This window comes from Gallus gallus, chromosome 18 (genome assembly GCF_016699485.2).
Source record: "Gallus gallus isolate bGalGal1 chromosome 18, bGalGal1.mat.broiler.GRCg7b, whole genome shotgun sequence".
NCBI classification, from domain to species: domain Eukaryota; kingdom Metazoa; phylum Chordata; class Aves; order Galliformes; family Phasianidae; genus Gallus; species Gallus gallus.
The window spans coordinates 5,102,412-5,120,900 of NC_052549.1; the positions used below are offsets into that span (position 1 = coordinate 5,102,412).

The 18,489-nt window shown below is 59.0% G+C and overlaps 2 protein-coding genes across 6 annotated transcripts; both read left to right on the forward strand.

Annotated features, from left to right (window-relative positions):
• Positions 1-309: 309 nt before the first annotated feature.
• On the forward strand, positions 310-18,356 carry RNF157 (ring finger protein 157). Of its 5 annotated transcripts, none has more exons than XM_015295309.4 (20): positions 310-580; positions 3,912-4,030; positions 7,761-7,849; positions 8,364-8,510; positions 8,957-9,074; positions 9,361-9,427; positions 9,592-9,635; positions 9,826-9,873; positions 9,957-10,028; positions 10,168-10,327; positions 10,490-10,638; positions 10,927-11,168; positions 11,247-11,355; positions 11,598-11,709; positions 11,854-12,038; positions 12,139-12,204; positions 12,289-12,337; positions 13,810-13,920; positions 16,744-16,784; positions 17,144-18,356. In XM_015295309.4, exons 1-19 carry the CDS (start codon positions 331-333, stop codon positions 16,782-16,784), a joined length of 2,178 nt encoding a protein of 725 aa, XP_015150795.2. In that variant the 5' UTR covers positions 310-330; the 3' UTR covers positions 17,144-18,356. The 5 variants fall into 5 exon arrangements, with proteins under 5 accessions (XP_015150795.2, XP_015150797.2, XP_015150796.2 ...); XM_015295311.4 differs by having other exon boundaries at positions 10,490-10,602; XM_015295310.4 differs by having other exon boundaries at positions 7,788-7,849.
• LOC121107123 lies at positions 13,927-16,736 on the forward strand. The gene has a single exon (XM_040649678.1). It carries the CDS (start codon positions 14,861-14,863, stop codon positions 15,767-15,769), a length of 909 nt encoding a protein of 302 aa, XP_040505612.1. The 5' UTR covers positions 13,927-14,860; the 3' UTR covers positions 15,770-16,736.
• Positions 18,357-18,489: the final 133 nt, after the last annotated feature.

Here is an 18,489-nt window from a genome sequence, read left to right on the forward strand (position 1 = left end):
GCTGTGCTGTGGCTCTGGGTGACCTCTGGGTGCAAGAAGGAAGGGGGGGGACTCGGCTTCCCCCAGGGGACACCGCAGGATGGAGGGTGGAGCGGTCCACGTCGTCCCCATCCCTGCGTTGGGGGTCCCTGGGGATGGGATTGCTGCTGGGGGTGCGGGTGGGAGGAGGGTGACAGCAGGGGCAGGTGGGGACGGCGGGCTGCTGTACGGGGGTACTACCGGGGCCACCTGGGGGGGTGTCTCGGCGGACAAGAGAAGAAGGCAAACGGGTCATACCGGGGACAGCGGTACCCCCGCACCGCGCCGTGCTGAGCCGAGCGGGCGGGGCGGATGGGCCCGGCCCGGCCCCGCATTGGCGCAGCAGCCCCGGCGCTAACGCGGAGGCGGTGCCGGGCGCGGCGCAGCGCGGGGGATGCTGCGGGCGGGGGCCGCCGCCGCTCAGCCCCGGTGCCGGTCCCGGGCCGGAGGGCGCCCGCTGAGCCCGGCCCGGCCATGGGGGCTCTGACCAGCCGACAAAACGCAGGGGTGGAGGAGGTGGACGTCCCCGCTAATTCCGTCTATAGGTACCCCCCGAAATCCGGTAAGCGGGGGGGGGTGCCGGTTCTGCTCCGCGCTGGGGAGGGGGGGGGGGACGCGGTGCGACCTTGTTCCGCGTATGGAGGGTTTCCCTTCATCCCGCAGCCTCGCTGGGTCGGGGATGCCCCTGGGCACCCCAACACTTAGCCTGAAAGCCCCAGAATTATGGGGTTGGTGCTGGGGGACGCGCAGGAGGCAGGGAAATCCCTGGGAACATCCTTGGGGCTCCCCATTTCCAGGAGCCCCGTCGCTAGCTCAGCCCCTACAACTTGCCCGAGTTGCCGCTACTTTAATTCCCTGATTATTTGGATACAGGATCTGAAAGCCGTCGCTCTCTTTATAGCTCCTCACGGAGTTGCTGGCTGTTCGGGTTTAAATTCCCGGGAGGATGCAGGAGGATGGGGTGGGAGGGATCGGAGGGGACCCCTCCTTCCCCTCTGCTCTGCCCCATAGCAGCCCCCCAGCTCTGCCCGTCGGGTTCCTCTGCCCTCCCCGAAGCACAGCGGGGATGTCTGCGCCGCCCCGAATCCAGCCCTGTCTCAAACCTTGTGCGTGACCTTGGAAAATTGGTCCCTCCCCTCCGTGCCTCGGTTGGATGGAGCTGGTGACCGCGGGGAGGGGGGGGGGACGACCGTGTGAGTGTGTGTCGGGGGTCGCAGCAATGGAGCTGTGTCCTCGGGGAGCACTGCAGAAATAGGGGTATCTGAGGATGGTGGCCGGGAGCACTATGGGGGCTGCCACGGCATCCTTGCGGCACGGAATATTATTAATAGGTAACTATTTCGGTAGTTAATAGGATAAAGGTAAATGCTCGGATCGTTAGCGCTGTGACAAATTACTTGCTAATTACGAATAAAGACCTCCTTAGGAAGAATCAGAGCCAGCGCAAACCCTACCCTGGTCCTGAAAGCCGTGCCTGGCTCTTCTCTGTTTGATTTGAACCCCTCAGCCCAGCTGGACCAGGGCTGCACATCTGCTGGGGGCTCACCGGGGGCTGAGGCAGCTGACGCTGTCAGCCCTGGGGCTTCCCCAGCTCCTGCTTCTGTGCAGTCTGAAGGCCTCCATCACCTTGATGCCAGCTGGAGCCAGACGAGCCCCTCTGTGGCTCTGGCAGGGGCCTCATGCTGTCAGCAAGGAGCTCTGTGTGCATATAGGGTTTTTGTGTTGGGGAATGTTGTCCCTGCCCCAGGGTAGCGATTACGCCTAGCTGAGCATCCCCGGATGCATCTCAGCTGGAAGAGGCTGTCAGGCTGATGCTTGCCCACAGCTTTCAGGGAGAAATTGAGGTTTTCAGGTGTGCTCAGTGCGGTTTGAGGTGTGCCCAATGGCAGAGCCGTGGGGCCGTATCCTCAGGGAGAGGGCAGGAGGTGGCCAGGTGACAGGAAGGGACGGGGTCATCTGCACTGCATGCAGGCTGGTGACTGCAGGAGATTAGGGCTGTCCTGCTTTTAATCCGAGAGGGATTTGCCTCTGGCACTGCTGGCAGCGATTGCATTGAGTGCTTGTGGAAGCAGCCACCAGCTTGGGAATAGGGCAGCGTGGGGCTGTGGGGCACAGCCCTCTCTGTGGATGTGACTGTGGGGTGATGCTGCAGCCTCTCCCTGTACCCATCAGACGTTTCCTTTTCTCCTCCCGGGGGTCTCCATCTCCTCTGGGCAGGGCACAAATAAGATTAGTTCAAGCTAATATTTTGAAGCGAAGGCTGGGATTTGTTTTAGCGGCTCAAACCTGGCAGGGAGGTTGGAAGGGAGAATGATTTGGGGCTGTTTTATGGCTGCTTGGTGTGGGGACAGCTGCAGGGTCCCCACGTTGGGGCAGGTCCCTGCTTGCAGTCCCAGTCCCTGGCTGAGGCTGATGCTGACCCACAGGCTGGGGACAGGATGAAGGGGTCAGCCCGGCGGGGACACCCCGTGTACCGGGGACACCCCATGGGTTCCTGTGGCTGTGGGGCGAGGGCTGACACAGCAGATCCTCAGCCAGGGATTGGTTTCTCCTCCCTCTCCAAAGCAAATTAAATTGAGGATGAAACAGCCCGCAGTGCGCAGCTCCTCACTGCCATTGGGGAAGCAGGGACACAGAAACACAAGCACCTGGCCGTGGGTCAGTGGTCTGGGGGGGACCCCGTTGACCCCCCCCAAGGAGATGCTCAAGGAGAAAAGGGGCTGACGGCATTAGCAGCGTTTGCTGTGCCTGGGCAGATCCTGCAGCGCGGTGCTGGCAGGCGTGTGGATGTGGTTTTGTTTGCTGGGATCATTGAGCAATTTGGTTTTACTCCTATTGAGCAGCCGCTCGGTCCCCCTTGCACACAGCCGTTCCCACACGTTCTCTGGGCCTCTGAAGTTTAATATCTCATTAAAGCTCAGCTTTCCCTCGGCAACGTAACTGTCCTTGACAGGCTCTCCTTCCCCTGGGGCAGGTGTTGGGGAAGGGATTATAATTAGCCGATAATAAGAGGGCTTTCGCTGGAGAGGTGCTTCCCTGTCTGATGTGCCTGCAGTCGCTGGCTCTGTGCTGCTGGTGTCCCAATGGTTTATGGGGCAGAGGCTGGCACAACTCGGAGCTCAGCGCCTTCTGCTCGCCCTCCTTCCCGTGGGGAAGACAAAATCGCCAGGTTTTTACCTCCTGCCTCTTTAATCTCTCTTGCTGCCGCTGATGGCTGCAGCACTCAGCCCATGTAAAATGTATGAGCCGACTGCGAGGCTGCGTGCCTGGAAGCAGTGAGGTCAGGACTGCATCCCAGGAGCTGCCAAAGGGATGCTGAGGGATGCAGCCATGCCGTGGGAGCCTGCAGCACCCAAGGGTGCTCTCAGCCCCCAGTGTGGAGGTTGGGTGACGGCAGCTTGGTCCTCATAGCTGGTACTGGGTTTAGGGTTACACTGTGGGAGCCTCCAGCAAGCCATGATTGCAGCTATTGCACAATCTGTGCTCTGCTTTTCAGCTTTCCCCCCACTGCCTGGATGCTTTCCTGCAGGTTTGAACGCCGCCTTTTTCTGTCTCCTCTTCTCCAAAGTCAATGTCACGAGAAGCTCAGGATGGCTCTGGTACCCCCCCCTCCAGCTGTGCTTTGCTCTTGGGCTTTTTCACGTGGCTGCATCCTTCTCGTGGGAGCCACCCATAAATTATGCACGTGGAAAATGGGACCAGAAAGCAGCAGACATCAATAATTGATGGTCGGCTTTTCCTATCTGGAGCACTGCATCCCCATGTCCCCGCGGGGTGGCCGTGGGGACAAAACCACTCGGAGCCATCTGTGGCTTTGTGGTGGCGTTGCTGCTGAGGGCTCAGGAGCTCTGTGCGCCCCCCGTGCTCAGCCACGCTCTGTGTTTCCTCCCCAGGGAGCTACTTTGCCAACCACTTCATCATGGGAGGCGAGAAGTTCGACTCGACGCACCCCGAGGGTTACCTCTTCGGCGAGAACAGCGACCTCAACTTCTTGGGGAACCGGCCCGTGGTGGTAGGGATCAGTGGGAGGGGGCTCTGCCTGCTGTCTGTCTGCCTGTCTGCCCGCTCTCCATCCTGCACGAGGGCAGAGACAGCCAAGCGCAACGGGGGTGGGCCCAGTGGATTCTCTGATGTCTAATATAAAGGCTGAGCGCTTGCTGCAGTCTGTCCCTGTGGGTCCTGATCCATGTCCCCTCTGGGGCTGTCCATCCATCTGCGGGACTGGAAGTTACTGCCAGGTCCCCCCCCCCTCTCTCTGAGCTGGTGGGTGGGTTTGTGAGTGGCTGGGAGCACTGTCAGGATGGGGCGATGGGTGCCATCTCCCTTCAGTGCTGCTCTGCTGTTGTCCATCTGCCCCTCTGCTTGGCCCCGCAGCCTGCAGCACTTTTCCTTCCAACTGCTGCTGGTAAATGAGTGCGGTTCAGCTCTTTCCCATGAGATGCAGGCAGTCCTGTGCTTGCTGCTTTGTGTTCATCTGAAGGGCAGCGGTAGCTGCAATGAGTAGTTCAGGCTTGAGAAGCCCTTAGTTTCTGTGTTCTCCAAATCTCTGGGTCAGGCAGCAAAAAATTCAAGGTGAGGAATCTGATGGCACCACTATTGCCATCCAAATTGCTTCACTATTGAGTCCAGATGAGCTTGCCCACTCCAGACAGTGCAACTTTTGGATGTTCCTCTCCTTGCTGCCTGCTTACCCAGTAAGGAACACTTGGCTTTCATGCCCTTGCTCCAACCGTGAGTCAAGAGTAGCCTCTTGACTACAGTAAAAGCCTCAAAACTGCCCACCGTGCAGTTCCTATGTCAGGAATCCTGACAGCAGACTGTCAGGAGCAGCAGGGAAGGCAAATGAACAGCTTGGAAACAGCAGAAAGAATTAATATAGCATTGCAAATGAAATCACATTGCTCAGGCTTAATTAGCACCGGATGCAGGCGGCTGCACTCTGCTCTGGGGCTGCTGTCCCCATGCATGGGGGGAGGTTTGGTGTCATGGGGTGTGCGAGGAGTGGGGGTCAGGGAGTCCTGCGTGGCACCTGGACTTGGCACTGGGGCAGAAACAATGTAGGTATCTCCGATGCTGCCTCCAAACCTTTTCTTGGCTGCTATTTTGTGTTCTGGGCTGCTGTGACAGAGATGTGGTTGGGCTGGAAATGTCGGAGGATGCCGATGCTTTTTGCTGGGGGTTTTATTTTGGGCTCCTTTGAAGTCCTCGAAGAGCTGAGAGCCTAATGTCTTGGAAAAATTGTCCTCAATCCTCTCTAAGCTGTGCAGCTGGGGTGAACCGTTAAACATCACTGAGCTGCAGGGAGGTGCCATGCTGGCACACGGGGAGCTTTTGCATTGATGCAGGGGACGGGGAGGGGTCTCTGCAGAGTGTGGTGACATGAAAACCACCCGTGTGTGCTTGCAAAAAAAAAAAACCCAAGGAATATTTTTGAGGGGATTTTTTGACTTTGATCCAGGCCAGTTCCCATTAAACATCACGAGGGATGTGTGGACTGTGTTCTGAGAGGGAGCAGTGGTTGGAGCGAGGGTTTTTTTTCCTGTTGCATTTCAGCTTGATTTAAATCAAGGGGATTGAAAAACTCCTCTAAATGCCCCTTTTGTGACTGTGCAAATCTGGCTTGCAAAATTGCATTTAAAAAAAAACCCAACCAAACCACCAAAAAGAGGCCCACACATGGGTGTGAAGGAGCCCAACGGTGACAACCGAACAGTTTCTGTAGCAAGAAATTTGCCTGCAGCGCTTCCCCATTCTGCCCAGCCAAACCACCAGCCCCTGCCTGCAACCCCAAACTCGTGCGGGTGGCCAGAAGGGCCCCCACAAGGGCTAGATGTGGGTGATGTGCCCCGGGGCATGCGCTGGGTGCTCCTCCACCACCCATCCATGAGTGCTGTGCTGCACCCATTGGTCCTGGACAGCCTAGTGGGGCCGTGGGATGTTTTGAGTATGCCAAGGTGTGAATGAGCAGACAGGTTGGATTGCTTTGTGGTGGAAGATGGATCGTGCCGTGGTGTAGGTCCAGCCCATGAGCTTCTCCTTGTGTGGGTCAGGGCTGCGGGTCATGCTTGGCTCTCAGGCATTTGCTCCCTTCCAGCCGTACCAGGCAGTTCTGCCAGTGCCCGTGCAGTGCTCGTGACTCGTTACAAATCTCATTAACTCCAGATTAATGACTCAGCAGCCCTTTTCTCCTCCCTCAAGGGAAGGGAGAGTGTGGTAATTTCAAGGTGCCATGGATTAATCCTCAAAGCGCCCTGTGCCACCCACCACCCATGCGTGGTCCTTTGGGCTGAGCAACTCTAGCCTGGGTTCAGCCTGCCCGTGGCCATCAGGATCAGAGCTACGGGAACAAGAGGGACCATCCTGCTGTCCCTGGGGTCCTGCTGCTTGTGAGACCCTGCTGGCCACGGGGTCCTGCCTGTCCCCTGCCCCACTGAGCCCCACTTTCCCAGCAGCCACAGGGAAAGTAGCAGTGACTTTCCCACGTGAGGGCGCCTGGAACATGGAAAATGGGCACCGGGAGGGACAAGGAGACCCAAGCATGAGGGGACCCAGGCAGCTCGGTTTGGTTTGGTCCCTGTCCCAAAGCACCAGTTAAACCCAAACCTCTTTGGCTTTTGCCAGTATCTGTCATCTGTGCAGGCACTCGGGGCTCTCCTGGTGCTTGGCTGTCCCCTTGGCATTCAGTGACAGCTCGTTGGCGAGCCGGGCATTAATCCCAACATAAGCTGCTCCTAGCTCCTGTCACTCCGCATTTACAGAGTCCCCAGGGGAGGTCAGTGTCTCCACCTGGGAGACATCTGAAGGAGTGGCAGAAATGGGGGGAGATGCAGAGAGGTCCTTGTGTCCCTTCCAGTATCTCCCATCTCCCTTGGGTGGCTGCAGTGCCAAGAAGGGGGTATCCCCACTCTGCTGCAGTGTTCCTCTTACCAGCAAGCCCTGCAGCCCCCGTGGTGGCTGCAGGTGATGTGAGAAGCACAAGGTCACCTTGGAGGGTGGTATGACACCTCTACTCGCTCCCTCAGAGCATTGCTGCCTGCCCAGCCGCCCCATCAACTCCCAGTGTGGACACAGAGGCTGATGAGGACCCCACAGCCCAAATCCCATCCATCGCTGGACAAAAACAGAGGAATGTGTGTCTGTTCTTTGCTGCCAGGCACAGAGATAGCTCCGTGCTCCCTCTGCCCAGCCTTGTCCATCAGCTCTGTGCCGCATCAGCAGGCTAAAAATACACAGCAGCTGCCTGCAGGTCTGGGGGAAGGCAGCCGTGCACCTCGACCCTATTTCCCCTCATCCTACACCCAAAGAGGTTTGAAACAACCCTTATGTGTGTGCTGGTCCCCTGGAAAGCTGTCCCCTGCAGGGTGATGTTCCTGTTGCTGTACTGCTGCGTATTTGAGCATGGGTGTGTGGTCTGCTGTGTCTTGGGAGGGGGAGTGCTGGGATCTGGTTAAGCCCCATTGTGGATGGCTGGGGTATTTAAAGCCCCCATAGTAAAAAACGAACCAGCTCCCAGTGAATGCGGCTATGTAAGAGAACAGCCCCTGTGTTGGCGTGTGTGATGGCTTTGGGGTTTGGCTGCAGGGGAGATGCTACCCTTCAGTATAGCTTTGCCCATCCCAGAGGTGCATTGTCCTGCAGCACTGACCGGGGGCTGCTCTGGGGGCTCTGAAGGGCGGGGAGTGGCTTCACCATCACAGTGGACCAGGGCTGCGGCCACGTAACTGTGTCTCTCTCATCCTCAGTTCCCTTACGCTGCTCCACCTCCTCAGGAACCCGTGAAGACCCTCCGGAGCCTGATCAACATCCGCAAGGACACGCTGCGCCTCGTCAAGTGAGCGCCCAGGGATGGGCCCACCCCACTGCATCATACCAGAGGGGGCAAAGCTGTCCCTACCCCTGAACAGCCCTCCCTGCGGCCTTCATGGCTGCACTGGGCCGCATTAGGCCGCACTGGGCCGCATTAGGCCGCACTGGGCCGCATTAGGCCGCACTAGGCCACGTTAGGCCGCACTGGGCCGCATTAGGCCGCACTGGGCTGCAGTAGGCCACACTAGGTTGCACTGGGCCGCACTTGCAGCCTGGCAGGATTAAGCAGGGCTTAGCACTGCCTTTGAAGAGATTTGCTTTTTTCTTCCTTCCCCCAGTTCTGCTAAAGGCTTTGCCAGGGTGAAGCTGAGGTTTGGGATTAGGGCTGAGAGCCACCTGCAGCACCCCTCCTTCTGCAGCCTTGCCCTTGGCTGCAACTCCTGGTGTGCCTTAGTTTCCCCTGCAGGAGGGCGGTCAGTCCCTAAAAGCTGTTTGTTGGGTGGTGAGGGGACTTTGGTGACACCCTCTGTGTTCCCCAGGTGTTCGGAGGAGGTGAAGACCCCAGGGGAAGAGGTCAGCAAAGCCAAGGTGCACTACAATGTGGAGTTCACCTTTGACACAGATGCCCGCGTGGCCATAACCATCTACTACCAGGCCAGTGAGGAGTTCCACAACGGGGTGGCGAGGTGAGGAGCCCCAGCCTGACATGCGTCCTCCCAGCATGGTGTGACCCCCAGCCAGGGGCCGGGGCTCTGCTGGTGGGCTTGGAACATCTCCCTGCTGTGGCCATGCCGAGGCTGCAGGTGGGCTCCTCACCCCTGCAAGTCCATCCCCATCACTGGCCCCGTATGGCCAAGATCTCTGCAGCCACCACACACTCCAGTCCTGTTTCGCTTCTATTCCCTCTGTGTTGGAGCTGAGACCATGCGCCATCCTTTTCCTACCAGGGTTGTCACTGTGCCCTCTTGCCCCATGGATTATTTTAGCCCTTTTTTAGGACTTCTTGCCCCAGCCCTCAGACACATCCAGCAGGAAAGCAGAGAACCAGTTCTGCTTGCTCCCCTATTCTCCATGAGCTGGAGGAGTGTGGGGATGGTGGCGCTGCTTACCCTGTCCTTTCTCCGAGGGACAGCTACGTCCCCAGGGACACCAGCCTGCAGTCGGAGACAGTGCACTACAAGCGGGGTGTGTGCCAGCAGTTCTGTGTGCCCTCCCACACTGTTGACCCCTCTGAATGGACCGAGGAGGAGGTGAGTGCTGCCAGCCCTTACTGTCCCCTGCAGCAGCAGGGAAAGGGGGAGGGTATGTGATCCCTGCAGTTCTAAATAGCTGTAGAAATGGCTCTAAAACACTGCTGGCTGCAGACTGGCTGGGAGCACTCACAGGAACTCATTTCCCTTGGTGTGATCACGGCCAGGGAGTGTTTGCAAGGCTTGGGGCTGCAGCTCATCTGTTGGGAACTGTTCATTATGAATGGGACATGAAGCCTCTCTCCTTGCTGCTCCTGAGCAAGCTTTTCCTTTGGTCTGTTCACAGCTGGGCTTTGACCTGGACCGGGAAGTGTTCCCTATGGTGGTACATGCAGTGGTGGATGAAGGCGATGGTGAGAGAGGGGAAATCCATTTTCCTTGCTGCCATGGGCTGTGCTGGCAGCACAGTCAGGCAGCACCTGCCCTCATGCCATCCCCCTTCTCCTCATGGGGACTCACCCTCTGTGCCACCATGGCTCTCCGTGCCCTCAGCTTGCCTACTCCTTGTGTCTTGCAGAGCACGCCGGGCACAGCCACGTGCTGCTGGCAACCTTTGAGAAGGTGAGTGTGGGGTTGGGGCCATCCTGCCCCCTCCCAGATCCTAGCCAGGGGAATCTCCCCAGAGCTCAGGATGGGGTTTGGGCTGCTTTGGGGCCACTCATGAAGGTGCAATGGGAGCAGGGGGCAGGCAGGCACTTGGGTGTACTGGGGCAATCCCAGGGGGGGTCCACCTCTTTATTTTCTCCCCCAGCATGCTGATGGCACTTTCTGCGTGAAGCCCCTCAAGCAGAAGCAAGTGGTGAGTGAACTGCAGCCCTGGGTGTCCCTGTGGGAACTGGTCACACCGTGTCCCCAGTCCTCACCTTCCCTGTGTGCTTCCAGGTGGACGGGGTGAGCTACCTCTTACAGGAGATCTATGGCATCGAGAACAAGTACAACACACAGGACTCCAAGGTAGAGGGCTGTCAGCTGCACCCAGCTGCCCTGGGCCTTTCACTGTCCCTCTCCCACTACTATAGCATGGGTCAGATCCCTCAGATGTGACCCTAACCGTGCCCCAGGCCCAAGTGGCTCTTACCTCCCTGTCATGCAGGTCGCTGAGGATGAGGTGAGCGATAACAGCGCTGAGTGCGTCGTCTGCCTCTCGGATGTCCGCGACACCCTCATCCTGCCCTGCCGCCACCTCTGCCTCTGCAACACCTGTGCTGACACCCTGCGCTACCAGGCCAACAACTGCCCCATCTGCAGGCTGCGTAAGGGAGGAGCTCCCACCTTGTTTCTGCGTCCCATGGTGCCCCTGGGAGAGCCTCAGGCTCCAGAGCAGGGTGGCTTTTGTGGGCTTTAGAGCTTCTTTGGGACGCACCAGTCCCAGTTTTCAACCTATGTCTCTTCCTCCCCTTTTTCCTCTTACCCAGCTTTCCGAGCCTTGCTTCAAATCCGAGCCATGAGGAAAAAGCTGGGGCCCCTCTCACCCACCAGCTTCAACCCCATCATCTCCTCACAGACCTCTGACTCTGAAGAGCACTCGGTCAGCGCTCAGGAGAGCTTCGGGTGCCCCACCGGGGTGGGTTGGGAAGTGCTGGGGTTGGAAATGGGGGGGGGGGGGCAAGGGTTTTTAAATGCAAGCTGGGAAATGCAAGCAAAAATGCAGGCTAGAAAACTGCAAAAAGTGTGGTAGGAGACAGCATTGCCCGGCTGATATAATAATGCCTGGTTGGTTGGAAAGACCACAGATTTGGAGCTTTCATGGGAGCAGAGAGTTTGCCTGGCCTCCAGTTTTTGGATGGGAATGGACATGGGGGGGGCAGTGTAACAACTAGGGGGGGCTCTCACCCCATTTCCCCCTTCACAGTCCTCAGAGAACATCCCCCCAGGCTACGAGGTGGTGTCGCTGCTTGAGGCCCTCAATGGGCCACTGACGCCCTCGCCGGGTGCAGGGCCGATGCGGATGCTTGGGGAGGGCCCCCCCGGTGCAGGACCACTGCCCTCCTACAGCAGTACCGGCCGCCTGCCCCCCCTGCGGGCCCTCTCACCCCTTGAGCGGCTCTCAGAATGTGCCCCACCAGGGCTCAAGCTGAAGAAAAGCCTCTCTAAGTGAGTAATAATGGTGTGGGAGGTGCGGGGGGAGATGTGGGGAGGGTGACCCCTCTATTCTACTCCTCTGCTCTGTAGGTCGGTATCCCAGAACTCCTCCATCCTGCCCGAAGAGGAGGATGAGAAGTCGTGTACTGAGTCAGAGCCGAGGGTCTCCAGGAGGAAATCCCCTGCCCGGCTGGAGGAGGTGAGCATTCTGTGTGCCCTTGGGTGAGGAGGTTTGCAGAGGCACAGGTTTTTGGGAGAACTTATTTATCCTCTTGGAGACTACAGAGTCTGGATGTGGGTTTTTCCTCTCCTGGGCATCCTTTGGGTGAATGCCTGAGAGATCTGGATCTGCACCAGCTTGGTGCCATCCCCAGCAGCAAGTGGCTCTATCCCTTCCTAAAACACCCCACAAAGGCTCCCACCCACCAGCTCTTCTTCCAGGAGTGTGGCATGACACCAGAGAGCGAGAACCTCACGCTGTCTTCATCAGGAGCCATTGACCAGTCCTCGTGCACCGGGACCCCGCTGTCCTCCACCATCTCGTCTCCAGAAGGTACATCTGACAGTGACCTCCATGGCCTCAGAGGGTTAGCACGGCCCTTGCTCCGTGTCCCACTCCTCTTGTTAGACCTTGTTAGACCTGCTTCTAATTACCCGGTGACCTTCTTCTAATTACCCGGTGCTGTGCTCCCTTCAGAAGCTGCCAGCAGCAGCCTGGCCCAGTCTGTCATGTCCATGGCATCCTCCCAGAGCCAACACTCACAGATCAGCACCGACACCGTCTCTTCCATGTCTGGCTCCTACGTGGCCCCTGGCACAGAGGAAGAAGGGGACATGCTCCCCTCGCCTGCAGCCGCCAGTGCCACCGCCTCTGATGGAGAGGTACGGGGGGTGACAGCCCTCGTGCAACACCATTGCTTTTTTCAAAGAAAATAATTTAATGCTTTTTTTTCCCCCCCTCCTTTCCCACTTGTTCCTGCAGTCGACACCTGTGGAGTCCCCAGATTTAAACTTTGTCAGCATCTCAGCTGAGGAGCACGATGCTGAGGTACGGCGCGGTGCGGGGAGCCGGCGCTCCCAGTGCTGTGGGGTGCCCCATGGCGCTGACAGCCGCTGCCTCTCTGTGCCACAGGGCAATGACGTGCTGGAGGATGAGGATGTGTCACCCACACAGGAAGATGGTAAAAGGCCCAGATTGCTGTTTTTCCCCTCCACTTTCTGTTCGGTGTCACTGGCGGGGTGATGCTGTGCTGTCCTCGGTTCTTGTGTCATAGGGGAGAGCACCGGCTGCTTTGGAGGCACCAGGGCTGGGGAAGCACTGGCACAGTGGAGTTGCCTCTGGATGGGTCAGACACTAGCAGGATGGGGACAGCTGGGTGGCCATGGGGACCCTGGGGCACGCAGCAGGTGACGACTGGAGCTTAGGATGTGAATCCCTGCAGCAGGATAGGTGGCAGTGTGGAACCAGGTACCCAGTGGGGCAAAATGTCCCATGCATGGGCTGTGCTGAGGTGATGCAGCACCTGGGTGAGCAGCAGCTCCCCGAGGGCTGTCCGTGCAGGAAGGGTGATGCTCCTGCAGTCCCTCCGTGGGATGCAGCTGGAGCTGCTTCCAGGGTGCCAAGTGAGAAAGTGTCTTTGAGAGGTTTTTTTTTCCTTGCCAAGAAGGTCTCTCAGCATCTCTGAAAGCCTCTCCCTTCATTATCCCCATCTGTGCTGGTTTCCGTCGGAAGGGGTTGCAAAACTGTTCCTTTTGGGCTACTTTCCTCTTTTTATTTCTGTTTGCTTGTCCTCAGTGTGCTTTCACAAGTCAACATGTGCACACTGAAGGCTCCTCTTGCTTCCTCCCGTGCACTCAAATAGCCAAGGAAAGATGTTGCTTCCCCTGTGCCACATGGCTTGGGTTACTTTGGAGAGACAGGAAGCCCCCCACTGTGCCCCCTCCTGTGTTTGCAAGGCTCTCGATAACAAAAAGGCATCAGACCTCTTTCCCTTTCAATCTGGACTATCAGCCAGGCTGACAACCATGAGCCTGGCTGTCTTGTCATCAGCCAAAAGAGCAAAGCACAGCCCCTGTCCTGCAGGAAGGCTCTTGTCCATGGTGAGGCCCAGGCAGGGAGAAAGTGGGGCTGCTCCTGGCCTTTCCTAGCACCCCAAATGCCAGCACCACCTTCCTCATGGGGAGCTTGGCTCAGCTCTAAGCCTGCTTGATCAGGCACCAGGAATTAAGGTGCTCGTGGGAAGCCTCCAGCTTTGACGCCTTAGGACATGAACCCATACGTGCTATCAGCAGTGCTGCCGGTGCTATTTGGGATGCCCTTCCCCCCCCGCAGCTCTGTTGCCTGCATCTTATGGATGCACATCACCCAAGAGCCGGTCTCTTGTCATGTATCTGGTGCTAAGAAGCAGAGTTGCCTCTCTTGCCCCCCAAAACCTCCACGCCCCTTGCAAAGCTTGGCTATTCAGCTTCCTTGGCATCCCCGCGGCTGCACTGACAGTGCCAGAGCAAGGGGCTGTGAGCCCCCAGCTCGAGGAAGGAGCGGCTCGGTGCTTTGTCTGTTTGCTTTGTTTGAAAGGAGGTGGGGAGAGGAGAATCCCCATGCCCCCCTCCCCACGTGCACCCCGCCGCGCTAACTGCGTTAACTCCCTTCCAGGCCCGAGGACAGGCGCTTTCCTCGGTCTGAGGTGTGACAATAACAATGACTTGGGCATCGCACACGTGAAAGCGCTGGACAATAAGCTGTGCTCTGAGGCCTGCTTACCTGGTGAGTGGCCACCTGCTGAACATGAACTTGGGGTGGGGGGGATGCTTCCACTCCTCCCTGCATCGCCCCTGCCCTTCGGATCCCTTCATCTCCATCACATCCATCTCCACCCCATCCCCTCCCAGTGGTCCTCACAACCCGTTCTGCTGGCACATAACCACCCCTTGGTCTGGGTGTCCTTCTGTCCCCACCACAGTGCCTACAGATGTGCTTCGCTGAGGGGTTTGGTGTCTGCTGGGACATCGCTCCTGGACAGGCACCAGCCTCCCCACAAGTGACTGCATGGCACAACCAGAGCCCACGGTGTGGTTTGCAGTATTTTGGGTCAGGACATGAAGCAGAGATGCTCCAGGCTTGGCCAGGAGCTGCTGGATTGGGACACTGAGCTGCCTGCCTTCCCTTCTCATCAACCAGGGGGATAAGGCTCTCCAGGTCCTGACGTCCCCCAGCACAGCCCCAAAGCTCCATCCCTCTTCTCCATCTTTTCACGCTATTTCTCCCCTCCCCTTCTGCCTTTCCTCTGTTTCTTTGCTCCTTCTCTCCATCCCTTTTCTCTCTTCTTTCTCCCCACCCCAGCCTCCTCCGTCCATGTGGAAGTTCATGTTCACTCTGTGCCAACACGGTTTTCTCTGCCTGTGCTTGTGTCCCCCTCCTTGCCCAGAGTTGCTGAAAGGTGACAAATGTATTGACAACAAGGGCAGGGGACCTGCAGCTACGGCAGGCTCCTCTCCGTCAGCGCAGAGGGATACAAATGGGGGTAAAAAAGCCAAGAGGAGCCTTCTTGTTCAGCTCCGTGGCAATACATTTGTGGACAAGCTGAAAGCAACTCTGCCCCTGCCTGTCACTTTAGGCAGATTTGTTGGCAGGGGCTGGAGAAGGGGAATGGGGGGGGAGGGAGGGGTAGGGGGAGTAAGAACAGCCTGGCCCCACTGGGTGGGGAATGCCCTTCCTTCCCCATCCCCTCTGGGAAAGCTTCCCACGCCACTGCCTCGCCTCCCAGCTGCCCTGTTCCTGGTGGTTTCTGCTTGGGAGAAACACAGCGAGGCTCTTGCAGAGGAACAGGCACCCGCCACGGCTGCCCCGTGCCCCTCCAGCAGCACCTGGCATCCCTCAGGTGCCCCTTTTGGTGCCAAAGCCATCCCCGAGTGCATCCCCCTCCGTCGTGCTGAGGGATGGAGAGCTTTGCAGCCCAAGCAGCCGCGGAGATGCTCTGGCAGAGAAGGATGAGGTCTCCATCCTTTGGTCCTTGCGTTTGCCCGGCGGCTGCTCTGCTTGCGAACCCTTTGTAGGCATTGCCTCTGGGGCTGATGGGAAGAGCGGGGAAGGGGCTGCCTGGGCTGCAGTGCCGCAGGATGGCAGTAGGGATGGGAGCACAGCTGGAGGCATGCAGGGAAGGCAGGGGCTCTGCCTTGAGGGTTTGGAGAACGCAACGTGCTCCCTGCAGCCGGGGTGCCACGGGGCAGGGGGTCACGGAATGAACTGGGATGACCCACGCTGGTCCTTTACCAGCGGCCATCAGTGTTGGGCAGTTTTGGTTTTGTTTGCTGGGAGGGGGGCGGCTGCTTCCTCACTGAGCCCCAGCTGCACTCAGCCTGCGCTCACCAGCTGGCTTTGCACCAGAGGTAATCTGAAGCACGACTTCACGTTCACAGCGGTGGTGCTGGGCCGGTTTGGGTGCACCGGTGCCAGAGCTTTGGCAGAGTTGAAGGCTGTAAGGCTTTTAGCAGTGAACCAGGGCAGTGTTTCCCTCCCGACTCTGGCAGGCTCAGATGTGAGCGCATCCACAGGACAGACACGAGCAACAGGGATTTTTCCCTTGGAGTACCTTGAAAGCTTTCTATCACCTTGACCGGAGAGGGTTTAGAGACTGGTTTAGCTGTGATTAGATCCGTGGGCCGTTTTTTGCTCTCTCTGTAATGAATGAAGGTGCAGGACGTGGCTTATCGATGTGGAAATGCTTGTCCACCCCTAGCACTGCTGTGAAATCTTTCCAGGTTTCAATCTGGTGGGAAAATGCTTCGGGAAGAGTCAAAATGCCACGTTCTGGGGGCTTAGGATGCAGGGTTTGAGCCAAACCCACAGACCTGTGTCCCCAGGAGGGTTCCCTGGGGCAGAGCATCCTCAGGCTGCAGCCGCAGCCTCTGCTGGGATGAGGCACAGCAGGGATGGGTGCGTGGCTGTGTCCCCACACCCAGCTCCTGGCATTGCCCCCTGGGAGCCTTTCCAGGGTGCCCTGCATTTATACAGAGGCAGCAGGGTGACTTATGCAATATGGAGCCCTTAATGCGATTGCTGCGTGCCTGTGTGTGTGGTCGTCTTTAATTACCCGGTCCCTCCAGGATCTGAGCTCCAGCTCTCTGTGTAAAGCCATTGGGAATCGCAGCCATCACCTCCCATACATCAGCACTCAGTGGGGACGTTGTTGCTCCCTCTGACAAAGCCTCGGTGCTCTCCCTTAGCCTGGGGGTGCCCCCACGCAGCCCCTGGGGCTCAGAGCTGCCCTGGGCGTGGGGCTGAACCTCACCGTGATGTGCTTTGTGGGTGCACCCCTTCCAGCAGCACCATGTTGCCCATTGTGGTGTAGGTGGTGCTGAGCACATCCCAATCTCTGCCCATCCACGGGCAGAGGTGCTCCATCGTCCTCAGCACGAAGCCCCGGGGTCACCATCTGTGACGCCCCCAGTGCCCATCAGCAGTGCCTCCTTCTCCCATACCATCCCTATAGGGGAGCAGCCCCAGCACCAGTCCCCTGTGCTCCTGCGTGCCGTGATGCCGTGCCTCTCACACTCACCGTGTGCCTTCTGGTCTCTCCCTGCCATATAGCTGCAGTGCCGGACTCCTGCCCCATTGACATTGAGGAATAGGTACGAGAGCTGGCGGTCCCCACGCGCCCCGGGTGACACCCCTTAGTGGGATGAGGGAGTAGGGGAGAGGTTCGGGTTGTTAAAACCCAGCCAAGCTCCACGGTGCTCCCCCCTTGCCCTGTCCCATGTCAGGGCACCCACATCTGGCCCTGCAAAGGGGCAGCCTCGTGGTGCTGGAAGGGGAACCCCTCCCTGTCTGATGCAACGTTCTAGCATGGGAACAGAGATTTGGGCTTTCCAACTAAACTGCCCACCTCGGCAGCGCCGCGTCCCCCAGCACGGAGGGTCTCTGCTCCCCTGGGGGTGTTGGGGTTGCAGTTCCAGGTGATCAGCTTCTAACCCCCTGTTTTCTCTCCCAGGCCCAGAGGCAGCCAACACCAATGTGTGGCTCTCGTGCTCCCCCCGGCACCAGCCACCCGGAGCAGGCAGCAGCCACGGGAGCACTGCCCGTGGGTGGGCTCAGCCTGGGGGACACGCAGCCCCCCCCTGCCATACACAGAGAGTCCCGGGCACTGCCACCTCCACCTTCGGCCATTGGAATGATGGTAACCTCGAATTTTCCTCCCTGTCCCCCACTGCAGGACAGCCGGGTGCCGCGTCACCTCGGAGCCCCTCCGTCAGCACCTTCCCTTCCCCTTTCCACACCGAGCTTGGGCTGGGGTCCTCCTCCTGCCCCGCGTGGGGTCTTGGGGCAGAGCCAGAGGGGAACGATGGCAGGAAAGCGCCCACAGATGGGAGTTAAGGATGAGTGTCAGCATTAGCAGCCAAGGTTCACTCTGGTGACCGTGGGGGGGGGGGGGGGGGCTGGACCCCCCCGGGATGCTGACACGTCCCCGGGCCACGCCGTGGGCTGTCCCCATTGGTGGAGATGGAGCTCCCCCCCGTCCCTCCTCTCCTCCTGGGCAGCGTGTGGGTTCCCGCAGGGTGTCTGGTGCCCAGGGATGGGGTGCGTGGCAGGGGACCTCGTCCCCCCCGGCACCGCCCGGGGCATCACCGGTTTAACTTCACTGTCTTCCACCACGCCGTGAGCTCAGGGCTCGGGGCTGTGCCCTCTGTCTGGAACAAGTGCCAAAATCGTCCCGCAGTCGCCCTGCCCCGCTCTGACCATCACATCGAGTAGCGGGGATGGACAGAGGGGACCGCAGCTGCCCCCGCCCCCCTCCATCGCCATCCCTGCAGCCGGCGCTGGGCTGCGCACGTGGCTTTTGCTCTATGGGCACGCGGGGCCCGGAGGGGCGCAGGGATGGCAGCCACACACCTGGGGGGGACCTCAGCATCCCGACGCGGCCCGCTCAGCTCAGGAGCTGTCTGTGTCTATGGGGTGTCTATGGGGAGAGGGGGGGGGGCAGCCATTGCTGCGGAGGGTCCTGGCAGGTGAGCGGGGGGGGGTTTTGTGGCTGCACCCCCCGGTGTGGGGTGGGGGGCAGCAGCCCCTATTCCCGCAGGGCAGCCCTCCTCCCGGCGGGGATAGAAGGAAGGAAAACCAGACCGATCGCCGCTTCCGACTCTGCTTCCAGCATGTCATGGGTTTGAAGAGTACGTTTAATAAAGGGTATCTGACGTCCATACAAAGCGTCCGGAGTCGCTGTGTGAGGCCGGGCGGTATCCCGTGGACCCCAAACCCGGGGTCTTTCCGAGCCCGGCTCCGAGCTCCGCACGGCCGCTGTGGATGGAGGGCGATGGGTGCCGACGCGGAGCCCGCAGC

Excerpts from the sequence above, each read along its gene's own strand:
- LOC121107123 (XM_040649678.1), top strand. The coding sequence starts at position 14,861 with ATGCCCTTCCTTCCCCATCCCCTCTGGGAAAGCTTCCCACGCCACTGC.
- RNF157 (XM_015295309.4), top strand. The coding sequence starts at position 331 with ATGGGCCCGGCCCGGCCCCGCATTGGCGCAGCAGCCCCGGCGCTAACG. Across the intron at positions 581-3,911 it reads TAGGTACCCCCCGAAATCCG|GGAGCTACTTTGCCAACCAC; the intron begins GTAAGCGGGGGG and ends TTTCCTCCCCAG. Across the intron at positions 7,850-8,363 it reads GACACGCTGCGCCTCGTCAA|GTGTTCGGAGGAGGTGAAGA; the intron begins GTGAGCGCCCAG and ends TGTGTTCCCCAG.